This window comes from Mixophyes fleayi, chromosome 4 (genome assembly GCF_038048845.1).
Source record: "Mixophyes fleayi isolate aMixFle1 chromosome 4, aMixFle1.hap1, whole genome shotgun sequence".
In the NCBI taxonomy this organism is placed as follows: Eukaryota; Metazoa; Chordata; class Amphibia; order Anura; family Limnodynastidae; genus Mixophyes; species Mixophyes fleayi.
In genome coordinates, this window is record NC_134405.1 from 165,392,975 (window position 1) to 165,413,610 (window position 20,636).

At 37.2% G+C, this 20,636-nt stretch overlaps 1 protein-coding gene across 1 annotated transcript in view; it reads left to right on the forward strand.

Annotated features, from left to right (window-relative positions):
• PUS7 (pseudouridine synthase 7) overlaps window positions 1-17,016 on the forward strand; it is a 52,064-nt gene extending 35,048 nt beyond the window's left edge. The window contains exons 11-16 of the mRNA XM_075208782.1: window positions 1,542-1,702; window positions 3,571-3,697; window positions 5,389-5,490; window positions 6,451-6,580; window positions 15,382-15,473; window positions 16,486-17,016. Of these exons, the coding sequence (XP_075064883.1) occupies window positions 1,542-1,702; window positions 3,571-3,697; window positions 5,389-5,490; window positions 6,451-6,580; window positions 15,382-15,473; window positions 16,486-16,622 (749 nt within the window). The 3' untranslated portion in view covers window positions 16,623-17,016. The remainder of the gene's footprint in view (window positions 1-1,541; window positions 1,703-3,570; window positions 3,698-5,388; window positions 5,491-6,450; window positions 6,581-15,381; window positions 15,474-16,485) is intronic.
• Window positions 17,017-20,636: the final 3,620 nt, after the last annotated feature.

The window sequence follows — 20,636 nt, forward strand, 5'->3', positions numbered from 1 at the left end:
TGAACAGTTTAGTGACAAACAATGCCTTTTCCTACAAGATGAACCACCTTGCCATAAGAGCAAAGTGATAACTAAGTGGCTCGGGGATCAAATGATTAAAATTTTGGGTCCATGGCCAGGAAACTCCCCAGACCGTAATCCAGTTGAAAACTTGTGTTCAATCTTCAAGAGGTGGGTGGACAAACAAAAACTCACAAATTCTGGCAAACTCCAAGCATTGATTAGGTAAGAATGGGCAGCCATCGGTCAGCATGTGGCCCAGATGTTGATTGACAGCATACTAGGGTGAATTGCAGAGGTCTTAATATTTGCAGTGCTGAGCCTTCTTTTTTGACTCTTGCATAAACTTAATGTAATTGTCAAAACTGGAAACTGAGTCCATCCCCACAAAGTTAGGGGTGCTTTGACCTGCGGAAGGAAAGCAGAAGAGCAGAACACAACAGCATAGCCTGTAGCAACAGAATTGGAAGGTTTTTGGGTTTTTTCTACACTATTTAGTTCTAAGCCAAGGGAAAAAGTTATCCCCCTGAATGGTTTAAGGAACTTGTAGCCTGGAAGAAGGAGGCTTTTTTGTTTTTTTTTGTGTTTGACCAAGGAATATGTGTGCTGTGGGAAGGCTTAGAGATTTGAGGATAGATACTCAGTTAGAGGGGAATTCTTCAGGAAATTTAGAGCACCCATCTAGTAATGGCTCTAAGGAGATTAAACCACCTAGGACAGCGGTTCCCAGGGGTGCCACAGCCAGGTAGAGAAACAAAAAACTTGCCAATCCGGCGGCACCCGGGACCCAGCATCCTCCTCTCCTGCCGCTTGGCACTGAATGTCGGGCGTGACATCATCACGCTCAACATTCAGTGACCAGCGGAAAATGAACCTACCCATTGTAATGGCTTCCATGGAATGTTTTGAGGAAAAGGTATTAACGGTAACCATAATATACATTTTTCTAAATCTCTGAGGGGTGTCCAGTATGGCTGCCAGTTAAAGACTTGCAGCTCTGACATGTCATGTGAAGGTGGTGGTAGGGGAGTGGGAGTATTTTCTAGCACACCGTGTAGGCCTAGCTCAGATGGAAGTTCCAAAGCATCTCTGCTTGCTACATTATGTCATGTGACTGTGGTTGCTGTGGTAGTCACAATACACTGCGGAAACTGCAGTATTGTTGACCATTATTAGCAGCCTGAACAAACCACTCCAGGATATGGTAATTAAAAAAAACTCTTAAATCGTGTAACAGTGATTTATGTTAAACACATTTTTTTCATGAAATTGCAGTGTTAACTTCTCTGTTGCTGGAATTTTATTTTTTTAAATCAAGTGTTTATATATTTTTAAAGCAATGACGTAAATTGTCATCAATAAATATATACTTTTTTTTTTTTTTTTTTCTTTCTTGCATGGTTTCCTGATCAGCATTCCACTAAATTTAAAAAAAAAAAAAAATAGGGTCACCTTTAATGCTTACACATTTTTAACCTTTTTCACCATTCTGTATGCACATAAAAATGTCAGAATCCTATTAAAAAATTATTTCTTTGCAGCCGAAAAAGGTTATTTGGTTCAATGTAGAGAAGAGTGGGCAAAGACAAGGAACCCAAATGCTGCACTCCGGAAACTGCCTGTTAAACGATGTGTGGAAGGTCAGCTGCTTCGTGGACTTTCAAAGTATGGTCTGAAAAACATTGTCTCCGCATTTGGCATAGTGAGTATATGCGTAATGTCCGACTTACAAGAATGTTCATTTTCATTTAACTAATTAAACAATCCTACCAGCAGCATCTGGTTTATTTGACGTTATAAATGCAGATAGATAATGGGAAAGACCTACAAAGAAGACATGATAAATGAGGGTTAGCTAAACCAACAGAGTAGGGAAAGTTAGAAGGTAAATAAGGAAGGGAAGGAGCTGACTTAGCAGTGACTCAATGGGAGAGAGTAATAGTTATAAACTATTCAGCATCTAGTGATCCAAGCCCAAACAGTGGCCCCCAAACTTTGTTAGAGGTCCCGTCTGTCATGCATTTTTGTGAAGTTGGGAGCAGAATTTGCCAGAACTTAAGGATTTACCACTTTCACATTGAATCCCCTACAAATATCCCAGGTATATCCGACCCGGCAATTAGCAGGAAACCCGTTCATACTCTGCCTCGACCCGGGTTGTCGCTGCTTGCCCTGGGAATAACCCAGGTTTTTAAGGCAGTGTGAATGGATATTACAATGCAACCACTTGTACCCCGTTCAGAGTCTATGTAAGGGTATTTACTTATATCTATTCTTGAGCAACTGGACACAACCAAAATATGTGGGTACTTATCTCTGGGTAAAGTCTATGGTGATAGGGAGGATGCGCAAACGTTTCTCTTGAAATTCCTTGTGTGTAATACCGCTAAAAACAATATATTGTATATAATTGAAGTTGTATACATATACAAGTTTTCTTTACATTCTGTTACATTGCATTTGTTCTCCCAATGTAAAATATAACAAATGCATGAGAAGGTGTTAAGTTCAACAGAGAATATATATTAGAGATCTGGCCTTTTTCCTAAGGGCCATGTAAACACAAAGGATTCAAAAGGTGTAAATTTGGTGAATACCAAATAATCTGAGTTGCTCAGTGCACAAGTATCTCATCGGAATATATCCAACACAGGTTGGGTTTGGTGGGAGAGCTGGGTGCACAATAGTTAGGATTAGAGGGAAGTTGTAGAATACAAAACCGCACGGTAGTGCTATATTAGGTTACCCAATCTCACCTTATTTAGGCAATATAAGTGGGGGTCATGGTTCTTTTGGAAGAACATATGCCAATAATATTGGCAGCCTTCAGTGAATTATGCTTCAAAGCTCTGTCCATTGAGAAGCTAAACAATGGGTGAGGGGGGGTCTTTTTGTTCAATTATAAATAGAAGACCTCCACCAAACAAAAACCTAGAAAGCTGCATATGTAATATAAAGTCAGAGCCTAGTGAAGTAGTTACATATGTTAACTTAATTGAAATTCCGTACATGGTATTACCATGTTGGGGGTAAGCTAGACATTCTGCTTCTTAGTGATAGTGTCACCCAAGTTGGTGTAACTTTTTTTTTTTTTTTTTCTTTTTTTTTTTACTTAATGCCCCACTAAAGCTTTTTAAGTCACAAACTTTTGCTTTCAGCAGTTTTCACACTGCACATGGATGGCTATGCAATATATCAGTGATTTGCGTTGCCTGTACTTGCAGTGTTTTATTTGGCAGTCTCTTACAAATGTTTAATGTGTTTTGATTTATATACATCTGAATTCACTTCATTTTATGTCAAAGAAAAATATTGCTAAAGCAGTCTCTGTCAATCATGTGAAAAACAATGCAAGTATTTACATGTTGAGAGGCGATTCACAACCTTTCTGATTTTGACAGTCACATTCATTTTGTTCTGTGGAATGTTGGAAAAATAAATTTTTATTACAAATAAAAGATTACAACTTGTGCTCTTCTTAAATAATTCTAGAACTCCAGCAGCCCTATTGTTTTGATACCATGAATGAGGAAATGTGTTCTTTTTAAAATGAGTCCTTTTGATTTTTAGATACCTAGGAACAACAGACTAATGTATATCCACAGTTATCAGAGCTTTGTGTGGAATAATATGGTAAGCAAGAGGATCGAGGAATATGGACTAAAAGTTGTCCCTGGGGACCTTGTGCTCAAAGGAGGTAATCCTTTATTTGTCCGCGGAACCTAAGTTTTAGCCTGTTAAGTGTTTATTTTTGTGGTCTTTAAAAAACCATACAGACACCAGTTATTTATATAGTCCCTTTATTGGTTTAGCTCTCCACTGTTGGTAGAATATTTCTTGTAAGAATATGTTTTTGTTACTCAATTGCTTACAAACTGCTTAAATGTATTTATTATATTGATTTTTATGAAATCTAGCGATTTCATAAATGTCAACCATTATTTTAAACTTTTGCACAGGTAACTACATGGTACTGGAACCCAAACCAACCAGCTTCTGTAAGTTTTCTAGTACAGCTTAGATAATAACCATGACTTCTTGAAAAAGGTGCTGGAACCAACCATGTACGGCTCTACTGAATAAAATTAGGGTTTTCCCTGTACACCCATTTTCCTTGTTACTTTGCCCACTGCCGCAATGCTAGGCCTTTGCGTATGATCATTCAGCTCTTTTGTGTAAGCAGAATGGTGGCTTATGTTTTAATGCAAAATAAAATGCATACTCTAACTTAAATTTGAAAGGGTGTTGATTATTTAAGAAAATGCCACGATATAGAAATTATATTGGATAAAGAGTTTAAAAATGGTAAAAAATAATTGAAGTAACAATTTCTTGACTGGAGGTTTTCCTGACCAAGCAGACTTTTAGGTTTGGGATTGCTATGGCTACTTGGCTATACGGCATTTAACCATCTGACATAAATGCTTTTTTAATCAAAATATTAATTTGGCATATGCTGGATGTTCCCTATCTACATAGCTTAGATGTTTCCTGGAGCAACAGGAAAATAAAAATACAGAACTAGTGTGCAAAGGTTGGAGCACTCCATGATCATGAAAGCTTACAATCAAAGGAGTAAAAATAGCAATGGGAAAAACAAGCCCTGGTTATTGGTGGGGTGTTTGCTAGGCCATACAATCTACAAGGGATTTTTAAGACATGCGAGAAAGAGAAAATTGTGGTTCTCGCAATAAGCTTTGTGATGAGGTTTTGAGAACAATTTGGTAGTACTTTAATGATTGGGAAAAAAGTAATAAAACCACGCATTGTTTAATGTCATCTACACTTTCACATAGTAGCTCCATGTGACTATGTAGGTTGAAAAATGTTTTACAGTTCTGACTCCTTACATTAATCCTATAATTGAACAGTGGTTGAGTACTAAAAGGGTAGGGTATACAATTTTAAAATCCACCACTAGAATACTGGTATAAAATTTTGTTAGTGGTAATATCTCGGGGTCATCATTCACCTCAATAAAAAGTCCATGCTGACCTCATAACTGAGCAAAAGATGGTAACCACAAACATAAGAGGCACCTGCGTACATTCAAAGGTGGTTGTTTTGTGTGTGTTTTTAAAGTGGGTTTGGGATTATAGGGAAAGGGAAGTGGTGCATGTGGTAGTAGGGAGGGCAGAAGAGAGGGGGTGATTTGGCAGAGAGGAGTTTGAGGCTCGTTTGTCACTTTTAATTCTGTTTGGCACCATAGATGCTTTGGTTTCATGTTTCATATGCCATATGAATATCCCTCATAAATGTTAGTGAAGTAAATAAATAAATAATTTAATTAAAAAGGTAAATAGCACTACATGGTGTTTTTTGGTATACTTGTGTGGGGATTCTTCTTATATAGTTTTAACAAACGATGTATTTTTTTTTATCTCTCAGCCACTGCTATTGCAGTAGATGAAAATGATATTGACCGTTACAGCATTCATGATGTAGTGATGCCACTGCCAGGCTTTGATGTGATCTACCCTAAGAACAAACGTAAGTATGGACACTTTCCTTTCTCCATCATACAACTGGGTGAAGCACACCTAATAATGATTGTTAAAGACCTACCCTCAGCAGACAGAGCTCTATACATAAAAAAAATAAAAATATGCAAAAGATCTTTCTAGTTAAACCCTCATTCAAATGATATGGCCCCTTAGCAGTTATGGTTTGGTAATAACATTTGATCACAAGACAATAACACCATACAGTATAGCAAACATGTAGGAGCCCATGATGGGATATTTTAGTGCACATCCCCTCTATCCTGGCACCCAGAGACTCTGTTGCACTCTCGTTTGAAAAGTACCCCCTTAGTAGTTTGGTAATCACCACAGAAGAAAGAGTTAAGAAGCCGGGGTGGGGGATATAATGCCCTCATCTCCCCATCCTGGCTTTAATAAACTTGGGGGTACCATTATTTGAAGCAGTAGATTGTCTAGTTTTCAGAATGGTTTGCTTTTTTGGGGTGCCCCATATTGTTGCTACATAATTTATATATTTTATTAAAGACTGCAAACCTGCAAAATAGTATTTTCTGATCATACACCGTCTTCTGGAGATAAAATAGGGTATAACTTTTAGTATGTGGGGGGGGGGTGTATGAGACAAATAAATAGCTAATATTGATGTTGGAATGTAACCAACCCAAAATGTGCGAGAATAGGATCAGCGGCAAAGGGGTTAATTATAGGTCATGAGTTTTGTTGATCCCTAAAGAAATGAAACATTTCATCCAGCAGAATATATGCAGCTTTTCACAGAACCTAGTAGCATGGTAGTTTGCATTGTCATAGGAAAATGTTCAGCCCATTCTCATGTCTATTTTTCTAATTTTTGTTGTGAAATTTTTTTTTTCTTTCAATTTTGTTTCTGTTTCGATTCTGTGTGGAAATGACAATGCGTAATTATTTTCCTTCATCGTGTTTTCCTTTTTTGCTTCTTTTTCTTAAGTTGCTGGAGCTTATGAAGAAATGCTTGTGGCTGACAAACTTGATATTAATAAAATGAGACATAGAGTTAAAGATTATTCCTTAGCTGGAGCTTACAGAAAAATTCTGATACGACCTCAAGATGTAAGCTGGTATGTAATATATTCCTCTGTTATATATTTGAAAAAAGTATACACGTACATTTTTTAAAATAAGGCATGCCCTTAAATTTTCACCTTGGTATACCCCACCCTGTTTTTAGTTTGTTTACATTGCACCTATTTAGCTGGAAACTATAAACTTTTATTTGCTCTTCCAAAGCAAGTTTTTTTTTTTTTTTTTTTTTTTTAAATAACCGCCACACATTGTACACGAACAAGGTAAGGACCAAAATAGGCCAGAATATGTGACATTGTATAGAACGGGCAGGGACTGTGTGACAGCCAGAGCCAGAACACAGAAGTACGTATAGAAAAAGAACAGAAAGAAACCAAGCAGAATACAGGTACTCTTAGCTGGCCCGAAATGCCCAAGAGTAATACAATACCACTAACTGATGTATAGGAGTGTGAGATCTATTTTTCCTACAATGTTAGGGGGAGGGTAGGAGGGCAGACCGAGTCCTTACATGGAACTCCCAGTAGCCAATGATCCTCTATTAAGGGGACCGAAATCAACATAGAACATCAAATATAACAAGTTATAAGAAGAGGGGTGAAATATCCTGAGGATGAGCGTTATGTGAACCAATCGCACCAGATTTGGGAGAATTTGAGATTTATTGTTCAAATATGCTGACATTTTTTCCATTGATGCCAAGAACCAAATTCTATTTAAGAGGTGTTGTCCGGGTATGTGGGGTGAGTGCCAATTCTTAGGTAACGTACACAGTTTTAGAATTCCCCTTAGCTGCTTCCTTTTTTTAATTCATTCAATGAAATGTACAACTTTATTTTTATTCTTTATAGTCTCCTATTTATATATTTCACAGATACAATTTATGAGTACTGCATTGGTTGTTTTCTATGTGTGTTGTGTTTTTTGTTATACTTCAGCCGGGTGCTTCTTTACAGTGAAATAATAATTTATTAACAAAGGATGGCTCTGTCAGAATGAGATAATAATCTACATAAGAGAAATAACCGTTGTATTTGGGCAGGGTGAATGCATCTCTGTGCAGCTATCGGTGGTGTCGTACAGCTTTTGAGCTGCACAGGCACTCTTGTAGTTATCGGTCAGTTTGGAGTAATGGTATGTTTTCCAGTGTTTTCTGTTTTCGTTTAGTATCATGCTCACTGTTGGAAATAGGGCCAGGAAAGTTGTTCCACATGTTTGGTTGCAGATGCTGAAACCCAGGTAGTTAGCAGAGATCACCTAAGGGAGGAATAGAGACGGCAACAGCAATGACAGTTGACAGCACTGACTGTTTAAACTCCTTTGGTCCAGCAGCTGAACTTCTCAGTAGATCTTCTAAACAGCCTTGTACCTGGTGTGAAGGAACTCCTTGGCAATTTCCTACTGATTTCACAATTGTTTAGATGTTTTACATTTGTGAGTTGATGCTTATGTGGGAGGTAAGGGACAAAGCTATTCTAAAGTGCAGCCCTCTCCAACTGCTGTCAAATCAGTCTGTGGTTTCTGAAGTGTTGAATAGTCATTGCATCAAACATCATACAATCTAAATGTTGTATGGTAAAGTCAAGCAAGTATTGTTGGGTCTTATGGCAACAACACTAAAGTGGTGATGGATTCTGTGACTGATATTTCATTCTCCCTCTGCAATAAGGCAACTTAAACTTGTTTACTAATGCAAAACCTCTGAAGTACATTTCTCCTCACAAGGAGAATTCCACTTTAATATCAAACTAAATACAAAATATAATAAAATTTCAGTTTATCTTATTAGATTTTCATCGCTATTGCTTTTCCCTTTCTGACAGACAGGAGCCATGTGCAAGAAAACTTTCAAAATTGTAATTTGTCCATGGTGTTAACTGTACAGAAACTAGCTTTATTGTTGACAATATAATCTAGGCAGTCTATTTTCACCCAAGTTTTGGCCTGTAAGAATCATTAGATGCAGTATCAATGGGGCCTAGTAGCCTTTGGGGTTTTTGTTTTTGTTTTTTTATTTAAATAGAAGTAAAACTACTGGTGGCAGGGTATACCCTCCCCCCAATCCCCCTTACTGTGTTTGTGTCAATATATTAATAGATTTGGGACATTTGTAGATTTGTAAAGCGCCACATGGCTCCGTAGTGCCAAACAGTAGGGAAAGCAGTACATACATAAAACAGGGACATACAAGGTAGACAAAATAAATGTGACATGAAAACAAAGGGTATGAATGACCCTGCTCATTAGAGAGCTTTCATTCTAAGTGGAAGAGGGCACAGCTGAAACAAGAGGAGTAAATGTGTCTCAGAGTGAAATAGTTGTGATCGTGCATTAGTGTGAATAGTATTATGGAGGATAAGGTCACCTCTAAAAAAGAGATGGGTTTTCAAAGAGCGTCTAAAGGTTGGAAGGCTGTGGGAAATGTCTGAATGTGGTAGGGAATTCCATAAGTGGGGAGAAGTCTTGTAGTCGGGAGTCGAGAGGTGGTTACCAGAGACGAGACAAGGTGCAGGTCAGTGTAAGTCACTGTACACTTAACCACAGATATGTGGACAAGCGGAACTGGGCAAACTAAAGATTATATGACTGTGACAGCCCCCTGGGTTGGTGAATCGCCCTCACCAGCAGGAACTGCAGCAGCATGTACCCAAATACATCACATTTTTCGGAGACAGGCTACTCTGTATCATCTGCTTCACTAAGAGGCATGTTTTTGTTGTTAGTATGATTACTATCGTAGATTTGTAAGGATCTCACTCTGTATGTCTCTACACTGACTGCCTGTTTTCTACCGAATCCAATATAAAATACTTTTAAGAACCTACAAGGCCATCAACAAAGCTGCACCAACATACATCTCCCCTCTGGTCTCAAAATATCTCCCAACTCGACAACTCCGTTCTACACAAGATCTGTGTCTCTCATCCACCCTCATTACATCCTCCCATTCCCGGTTACAGGACTTTTTTCATGCTGCACCCACTCTATGGAATTCTTTCCCTCGCACAATAAGACTCTCCTTGTCTACAAACTTTCAAGCGTTCTCTGAAAACCTACCTCTTCAGACAAGCTTATAATACTCCTCAACCCCCCTCTTAACCTCACAATTTCACACAAGACAACTACCCCCTGACCAACATTGTTGTGTGACAGGATCATTTAGCCTATGAGTTACTTTTACCTTTGCAGCCTGGCTGGGCCAAAATGCAAAATGTACTTAACCTCATGTGTCAATCTCCCATTGTCCCATAGATTGTAAGCTTGCGAGCAGGGCCTTCTCACCTCTTTGTCTGTTTTATCTAGTTTGTTTATTATGTTTGCCCCCAATTGTAAAGCGCTACGGAATATGTTGGCGCTATATAAATAAATGATGAAGGCTCCACACCGCCGTACAGTAGGGAAGAAAAGGACATACATAAAACAAGAACAAAGAAGGCAGACAAAATGAATGGAGACATGAAAACAACGGGTATGGAGGACCCTGCTCATTAGAGAGCTTGCATTCTAAAGGGAAGAAGGCACAGCTGAAACAAGAGGAGCGAGTGTGGCTCAGAGTGGAGATTGGGATAGTTGTGAGGGTGCATTAGTGTGAATAGTGTTAACGAGGATAAGGTCACCTCTAAAATAGAGATCGGTTTTCAATGAGCATCTAAAGATTGGAAGGCTGTGGTAAAGTCTGATTGAGCGTGGTAGAGAATTCCATAAGTGGGGAGCAGTACGGGAGAAGTCTTGAAGGAGGGAGTGAGATGTGGTTATCAGAGACTAGACAAGGCGTAGCTCAGAGGCAATACCGCTGACAACCTGTTTGAAAAACTAAAGGATGTCATTGCAACATGGCTTATCCTGCTTTGGACCCTTCTGAGGATATGTAATTTCTGATAACGCCACCAATATTGTTAGAGCATTACAGCGGGGGGGGGGGGGGGGGGGGGGGGGAATTCCATCACATTCCCTGTTTTGCTCACACAATCATCTTAGCAGTATAGAACTTTTTAAAAAATGACAGTGCCATGAAGGTGATGCTGTCTGTTTCCCAAAATATTTGTGGTAATTTTCGGGATTCTGCAACAGCATGTAGGAGAATTCAGCAGCTGCAAAAAGAATAGAATTTTAGGGGAATGTACTTTAGTCCAGCGGAGTGGATAATTCTTTCCGTGTTGTGCAAGGTGCTAAAACCACTCAAAGTAGTCACCTGTGAAGAGAGTGCAGACACTGTTAGCTTGAGTCAAGTGATTTCCCTAATTAGACTTTTTGAAAAGCAGCAAGAGAAACTGAAGGAAGAAATGAAACAAAGCAATTCCGCTAATTATGTTGGACTAGTAGATTAAGTACTTTTATTCGCTTCACCAAGATCGAAGAGTTATCAACATCTTGAAATCGGATCACTACATTTTGGTAACTGTGCTTGGTCCTAGGTTTAAGAGCTGTCTTTTCTTTCTTTCCAACTAACCCAGATCTCAAGAGATGCAATGAGCTCCTGGTCAGCAAGCTGAAAGCTCAAGTTGTACATGCAACAATGATGTCTCCTCCTTCAGTTTCTCTGGAAATTGCTGCTAGGAAAAAACTTGGCTTTCCCAAGACACCCAGTGTTGATGCAGATGAGTCGGCACAACATTTGGTCTGGTCTAAAAGAATTGCCCAAAAATCATGACTGCTCTTCCATAAATGAACTACAAATTCCATGAGGAAGGTCATTAACGGCAATTACATCAAAGTACACAGACTTCTGTGATGGTGGATTCCAGCGGGATGAATTGGTATTGTTTGAGGATGATGTACACACTGATGAGGGTGAATATGATGACAGTGTAGATTGCAGGTGCTAAGATCTAGATGAGAGAAGGGAGCTAGCTTTCACCCTTATTAGAGACGTTTTTTTCTTTAAAAATGTACAAGCTTTTTATTTATATTTTTGCTACCCTGACTTAAAAACACTATATACTTGAACATAGACTTTAGCACATGAGGTGGGATTAGTATCATCATGACTGTGACTGGAGAGTGACAAGAACAATGCCACCCCTCCTGTTTCTATGGCACAGTAGAATGTCACTGGATACTTTTAAGAACACTGACAGCCCTATTCCAATTTCTGTTTCAGCACTGAACCCTGCCACCTCTCCTGATTGCGTGAGCTATGGTACAGTAAATAGTAACTGCAGATTTAGACCAAGACTGCCAGACCTATTAATTCTATTTCAGCAATGACAATAGAAATGGAGCTCTCCTGAATGTCACTGTAGACTTTGAAGAACACTGCTACCCCCTCCTCTTTCTATTCTTCCTATGACGCTGCCCAACTGCTCTACAGACTGTTCTACCCCTTCTGTGTCCCTCTGTGAAATGGCGCTAGATCGCCGTGGAGGGCGTTACTTATAGAATCCAAAACTCGCGAGATCTGACGACGTAACAATGCTGTTTTGTCTCGTTTTCAATTCCAAAAGTGCGCAAAAGTACTGAGCCGGCTCGGCTCTGTACTTGGATCTGCTAAGTTCAAGTGTGTTTGGTTCTCTGGGAACCGAGCCTGAGCATCTCTAGTAATAACATATGCTTAAGCATTGTCAAATCTTTTTAACTCTTATCTGTATCTATCTGGTATGGAGATATGTACTTGCTTTGGTAAGAGGCCATCTGCTTCTCAACCTGGTCTGAAAATGTCATCCTGATCCAATAGTAGCAAGTGCAGGGGATCCATCCTCTGGGAAGGATACCAGCTGGGTGTTGGAAACATGAACTCAACCTTTCATTTCAACCTGTAGCATTCATCTGTAGAACTTGGAAGCCAAACGGGTTTGGAGAAATGAAACCCTGAAGTAGCTGAAAGGATCCAGCTACCATGTTGGATGTTCTGGACATGCTATTATGGCTGGACCCTCGTACATTTAACAAATTGCTGTAACATACTAAAACCCTATGTACATCATTGAAGATAATGTACTAAGATACTCAATACATGATGCCTGATTGCCATCCTTACATCAAAAATAAGAGACCCCTGAGTTGACATGAGTTTATCCATTATGACCTTGTATCGACTAAATTCACTTTGTTAGTTAAGCACCTTATTGTCCTCAAAACCAGCTGAAATGTCTATGGCCAGGCAATTTTGTTTTCTCAGTTTTGCTAGCTCTGTTTTAATACTTTGATTCATCCGTTCCTCATGACCTTTGGGCTGGGGATGGTATGGGATATTACGAGTTATGACCCATAACTCGAGTCCTTGGTCACTATCTAGGAACTGTGGGACACCAATGTGTTATGAAATGTTTGAACAATATATTTGGGAACAGTTTGTGAATTTATATCCACTGGTAGGTCGTATGCTCATGATGGCTATTCAAAAACAGATGATAAACTAGTAAATCACCTGGTGACCAACTTCAGAAGTTATAGTATTACGATTTTCTTTTGGTTGTTGTTTTGTTTGCACATAAGAAAATCTTTGAAAACAAGTCAATTTGAAAAACAGTGCTTCATTTTAAAACAGTACAACAATATAAGCATGCATTTTTTCTTTTGTTTTGCAAGTTACAGCCAATCACGTCTGTACATTAAAAAATTAAAACAAATCAATAATCAGTACTTCTTAACAATTCATTTGGATCCACAAACGGCACATTATCCTAGCCATGTGCAGTGGGCAATAGCCCTTCTTCCTATCACCCCTCCCACGGATTGGTGAAATACATCAATTACCCACTATCTATGACACTGGACAGATCTAAAATATATACAATAATCACAATTAAAATAAACAAGTTAAACAGTCACATCTGTATAAACATGAATTCAGTCCAAGGCTTTCTAAACACTTCACACATAAACCATTTTTTTTCCCACATCACAACCATAACTAGTATGAAGGAGAGAGAAACTTGGTCAGATAACTGACCTCTTAATCACACTTGGACTTGACACCATGGCATAACAGCCTGCGCTCACCAGGGATTATCTCTGAACCTTCCAGCTTCTCACAGTTCAAAGTTACATTTCATCATCCACCATGGGAATCAGAGAATGTGCTTTGATCAACCATTGGTATGGTAGCGAAGGACTTACCGGCCCGCTGCTGATGAAAACAGGCTTATGATCCTGCAAAGGCTTTTTGATTTCAAATCATCACACCAAAATGGTATTGTTAAATATTGTTTTATGTCTCTAATTGGATGCTAGATGATAAATAATAAAAAAAAATAGGAGTACCACTGACATTGGTTAACTGTCTTGCTCATCTTCGTTTGCTTATTTTATAAAAGGTATATGCTGCGGTTTCATTAAGGCAACTGGAGGCTGAATGAGTGGAGAAGCCGGATGATTAAAGGGTGTGTGCATATATACATGGTTTCTTCTTTGGATTAGTCATCTTTTAAAACATCCTAGGTTTAGGACATAATGAGCCATCTCAGAACTATAGAACAATAATCTCTGCAGATGGTTTTCTTTAGCCAATTCACGTTGTGTGGGTGACCATTTGTATGATTTAAAAGCACACACCCATTTATACTGTGAACAGAACATGCTTCTTTTGTGCCAGTTGGCCTCTTGAAAAGGTACCTTCCAACTGCGATTTTACTGGTATTTCAAGACTACTTTCATTATCAAATGGTTATTGAGTACATTACTTCTAAGTTTATTATTTGTTGTCAACTTATGCTGCTTCTAAATTTGTATAAACATTCCACAGACCATATTATCCGCAGGTGGATCTTTTCTCCTTTTTAAAGCCAGTTTTGGACTGATCTGTAAGTCAATCTGGGACTGTTTTTGATTATTCTTTCTGGCTATTAGAAGTTGGCAGTTGGGTCCTGTGTAGTTTTATATGATTTATAGAAGTTATCCATGTGTCATACCTGCTATCAGATTTTTAGGTGTTATTAATTGTGGACTGTATATTTTTAATATGCGCATTGGTTTATGTTGTATCTTAAAAATTTTAAGCAATATAATAATTTCTGCCTTGGAGTCCTCACTTTAACTTATAAATAGGCTCATGAGATTTACTATAAAGCAAATGTTCCTCTGTGCAAGAGTGTTATGGCTAACCGTGTACTTTAAGATTCTGCTGCTGAATTTGACCAATTGGAACATACTTGTCTAAAATCACAGTATGTATTGAGCTTCAATAAACACCATAAATGACTGAGCATGATTAAAATCCATCCAAATCGTAATTGTTCCCAGAATAAACGTCAGTTTACTGTTGACTGCAATCATATGTGCATGCATGACCATCTTATGAGCCCCATAGGACCTGGCTATTTAGCCTGATTGCCGACCTGGTGGATCTGTCCAACTTGGCTCCCCATGTATGTGCATAGGTCTGGGCAATTTGTGATCAGGCCGGATTATACTTGTAAATATATGTTTTTAGTTGTATAAGGTACATAATTGACAATTCTTTCTATTGCAGCCAAATGATGTCCATTTTCATTCTAGTTTTATTATAAGTGGTTACTGCTATTGTAATAATTGTATTTCATTGGCATCTTTGTTATCTGCTTTAAATACCTCATTTGTCTTGTGGGCATATTTAAAATTTAGATTATGGGTGTTACTAGGGTTACTACCTACAATTAATCTTTTGTAGTATGCAAAAAATATGTCTACTATTGTTTTGTAATAAGTTTTAAAAATATTTTGAGCTAATGGTATTTGGGATTGCTATGTGTGCATTACACAAACCTGCCTAGAGTACCAGCAGTCCTAGTTTCATGTGTTTTTGATTTGGTGTTTATTACTGGGCAAAACCTGATTTTATAAACTTTAATTATGAAAGACTGTACCAAGGTAAAATGTCTATGAACTTAACTAAAAATATTTTTCTCTGTGTGTGCAGGGAAGTTGTTGCTTATGATGACCCTAAGATCTCTTTAGTTGGCACTGATCTAGAGAAGCTAGAAGGAAAACCACTACCTGTCTTTAACAAAGGTAATTTATGTAGTTACATGTTCTGTAACTGAATGTTGCATTTGATTATTCTTATTACTACATTGTAAATTTTATGTGTTGCACTATGTAAATATGTTGCAGAAAACTAGCACAGGATTCTATAGTTATATATTGAGAGATGGCTCTGAGTCTGAGACTGTATACTGACTCTTCAGTGTAATGTTTGTCTACAACTCCCCTCTGAATAGTGCCTTTGTTTTGTGTTACACACCTCCAGTGTCTCCTCTATAATTGTATTAATAAACACACTGGAGGTGTGTAACACAAAACAAAGGCACTATTCAGAGGGGAGTTGTAGACAAACTTTACACTGAAGAGTCCGTATATTTCCAGTTATGCTTATAACTGGAAACTTACTCAGTGAAGTTTGTCTGCCATGTTCAGGAGCTAGTGACCCACAGTTTAGAAGTAGAACAGCAATTTTTCTTTCCTGCCATTGGGGGACACTGCAAGCGCCTAGTACCAACCATCATCATCATCATTTATATAGCGCCACTAATTCCGCAGCGCTGTACAGAGAACTCGTTCACATCAGGCCCTGCCCCATTGGAGCTTTCAGTCTAAATTCCCTACTATAGACACAGACAGACTGAGAGGGAGAGACTAGGGTGAATTTTGATAGCAGCCAATTAACCTACCGGCATGTTTTTGGAGTGTGGGAGGAAACCAGAGCACCCGGAGGAAACCCACGCAAACACAGGGAGAACATACAAACTCCACACAGATAAGGCCATAGTCGGGAATTTAACTCATGACCCCAGTGCTGTGAGGCAGAAGTGCTAACCACTAGGCCACTGTGCTGCCCAACAGTACATATTAGTGCATCTCCTGACAGGAACTAAGGTGAAAATATCAGATTGTTGGTAAACCAAGGGTGGTGTGAGATGGGTGCTGTAAACAATAGTGCTTTTTTAGGCTACAAAAGCACTAGCATTAATAAGTGCTTAATAGCTCCTTTTAGGATCTGACTATCCCTTGATTTCTCCCACAGAAGGAAAATATAATGCACTGAAGATGGAATTCTCCTTGCCTCCCTCTACATATGCTACTATGGCTATCAGGGAAGTACTTAAAATGGACACAAGTATCAAGAACCAAACTCGGCTGAATACTGTGTGGCTACGCTGAACTTATTCTATAGCCTTTCCTAATTTTATCACTAGTCTTGTGGACCTGCCAATTTATTTTAATGACTGGTTTGTTTCATCTTTACAGTTGGGGGGGGGGGGGGAGAACAATAGCTTATAAAAGAAATTTCTCTTTAATCATGCAGATTTTTTACACTTTTCTTTATAGACATGTCAATTTTGTTTCCATGCTCTCCTTTTTTTCCCCCTTAATATATACACTTATGCAACGCCTAAGCTTTAAGGTACCACAGTTATATTAAATATGTTGCATTGACGGGCGCTCTTGCCATCCATGAGGTTAAACTGGTTGTGATCAAAGTAACAGCCAAAAGAATAAGCAGAACCTGAAATTTACTAATTATTTTTATGGCACAAATAAATCCTTCATTGCATGCCATTCAGTCTCATTTTGCAAAGTGCAGACTGTAACCTGAATGGAGATTTTTTTTTTTTTTTTGCCCTTAAAATAGACTGACCCATTGGCCGGCTTGACAGAGGAGAGGATGGAGCCAGATTGTCAGTATCTGGGTATCAATTGTGAAAAAATAGGCCCAACTGATTTAAGAATGCTAAATAGTTTGTGTAGGGTTGCAAATATGTGTAGTTTGGAATTTGTTATTATAATGGTGCGTTAAGTATACTGATGCATATTTGAGCTTAATTTTTTTTATTTAATCATCCTATCACAATCATCCTAACACAATGCTTTAGTTTGTTTTATTTTAACCAAACTTTAATGAAAATCCTTGATTTGGTACATTCCTAATGACTCACATCTAACTTGGAAGTAACTCTTTATGGAGCATTACACTGTATTGTATTGTCTAATCTTATGAACAAAACATACATTAAGACTTGAAGGGCTTCATTTGCTGAGGTTTAAAATTTCCTAAAGCCAGTGGATCTCAAGCTTTCTCAATTTGAGGACCCTTAGGCTCTTCATAATTATTATTTTTTTTTTTTTCAATCCACAATAATTATCAAGTAGTCCCCTGCTTCGCTTACCACTGACCCTGGCTGTAGCACACCTGTGAGATCGCTGCTGCACCCCTGGGAGCCATGGTACATAGTTTGGGAACCACTGCCTTAAGCTTTTTTATAATACATAGTGAGCATGCTTTATTTTATTATGTTGGAATGTTTTTGGGGGGGGGGGGGGGGGGAATGTTTTTTTTTTTTTTTTTAATCTACTTACAGGAAAAATTAAATTTTCCCAAGAAAGCATAAATAGGCACATGCTATTAAGAGCCTAAATATTATTGTATAGCCATCAGAATATAAAACTTGTTAATTTGTGTCTGGATTTTGAGAGATCTCTCTTACAAAGCCATTTTTATTAATAAATTCAGTAAATATAGAACATGCAACATTGTGGTGGTGTTTCCATTCTATGCTGTGATAGAAAATAGCCGAACAATAAACCTTTTGTGTTACAATATTTGTCGCGATCTGTTACTATCACTGCTAGATATCTGAGAACTTGCATTTATAACACATTCCCTTTGTTGGTTAGAAATTAGTCTTTCCAGAACACAGCTGGACAGTAATTGTAGTTGAAATGTTGAAGTAAGGATTACTAGTATTAATACAAACATACCTAAATAGCTGATGATGAAACATTGTATAAGTGCATTTCTGTACAATAATGCATCACACAAAATACATTTTGAATATTTCTGAAATACTAGCAAAAACACAAATGAGAGGGTTTTTTTTTTTGTTTTTTTTTTTACCATAACACAATTACTAGTGGGTATGAGAACTGAAAGGGAAACATTCCACATAACTGTTTTATTACGCTCTGTATATAAATGTTCATTATTTGTATCTTAATGACTGCTGCCATATTCCTCGATAAGCTTACAATGAAACACACCCAGTCTAATTAAAACAAATATATATATATATATATATATATATATATATATATATATATATATATATATATATATATATATATATATATATATATATTAGTTTTTGTGTGTGTGTTTTATATTGAGGAAATAAGTTGGGGGGGGGGGGGGTGTTTTTGTGTTGGGTTTTTTTCAGTATGTTTTAATAGATCTAGGTACTTTAGGAGAGGCAGCCGTCTCTCAAGACTAGCAACATTCCTCTCCAAAAAGGCATCGCTATGTAAGAAAAGTAGGAAATCATAATAGACAAAGTTGGGGGTACTGTAATACTGTAGTACTGTAATAGACTAGGATCAATATTTTAAAGAAGTTGATGGGTTATTACCAGATACTATGACATACAAAATCTTAACACCTGATCCTAACCACAAATTTAAGATTAAACTTTCAATGTTTTTCAAAGGAGCTTTTGACTTTGATATTCTTATTAAAACTGTATATGAATTATTGATCAATTACTGAGAATTCCATATTTTTATATTGCACCCACTCAGGGAGGCCAATTACTTAATGAATTAATAACCAGTCGTCAGGATTTAACAGCTACGCAGATTAATTTCTACAGAAATTAGATTGTAATTTATCATCATAGTTTAGGTATTCCACAAAAATTACTACAATTTTTAGAAGGTTTTAAATGGGAAGAAGGCCTTCTCTTTGGTACCACTAATGGCACTTCATAGGTGTCTAAATTCATGCTGAAGTCTGCCAAACTGCTAAATTAACAGTAAATTCAATCCATCACATGCTAATTAAATTTTTTGAAAGTACTTAATATATTTTAAATAATTATTTCCAATTCCATAACACATTTTACTTATAAGTAGAAGGTACTATGATGGGTATAGCTCTATTACTATACACACATTTCGTTCATAATCACCCAGATCTTAAATGTAAAAAATATAATCAGACTTTTTCTCTTAGAATAAAATAAAAGGTGCAGCTATACTATTTCATAAATCAATCCACTTTATCTAGAATGTTTTAAACAAAATTTTTGTAATAGGAAAAATGTGTACTTTACAATCTCATCAGTACATGCTCCAAATAGGAGTGTCGTCTTTGCCAACATTTTTTCTACTCTAGCAAAAATTAGAAAAGGGTGATTAAAATCATAGGTGGGAGCTTTATAATGACTAGATCGTATATAATCAGGTATAATAAATTAATTTAGAACTCAACATCCATTTTCTCACAAATATACTCGCATTGTTCAATTCCACATAACACATTCAAAAAACTAATCATACCTTTAAAAATTGATACATTTGTTGGGCATAGCCACTGTATCCCAGTCAGAGCATAATATGGTAAATTTGAATATAAATACTAGTCCAGCTAAACCAAGTAGATGGAGACTAAATAATAACATGTTAATCAAAAATTATTTAAATATATCTATAAATATATAAATTAAATTGATCTTAGTGTGTGTGTATAATCAAAGAATAATTAACCTAGAAGATTTGTTTTGTGAAAACAAAACGTCATCTAAAGGCTTAATATCCACTTTCTATTCTCTACTAACGAGTCACAATTTGCCTAACAAAAGAGGCTCATGATCCAAGAAAATAACAGACCTTTTTAAATATTGCCATAAATGACATATCAATCCAAAAAAGGATTGATTCTTTAATAGTAAATTAAATAATATCTTGACTCCTGCAATCTTCCAAAACTACCAAATGAAAAAGTTTTAATTTCCTGGATAGACATTTTAATATAGAAGAAACAATGCTGTTTCTGGACCAGATGATTTTACTGCTCTTCTTCATTTTTTTTTTTTTTTTCTTTTTTATAAACCCAAAAAAATCGAATTTTTTTTTTTTCACCAGTTCTTGTTAGGTTATTTAGCAAAACCCTCAAAAGTGTGAAGTTTGCGAGAAACATGAACCAAGCATATATTATAGTAACACCAAAAGAAAATTAAAAAAAAGCTAGTGACCTCACTAATTACCAGTATTTCTTCTTTTGATTTTAAAAAATAAAATTCCCTAGACAGCGATGCCTTCCCTCTTATTTGCTTCAGCTTTGGAACAAATTGCAGCAAAAAGTAGACAAAATATACACCTTTCTGGAATGAAGAAGTTCAC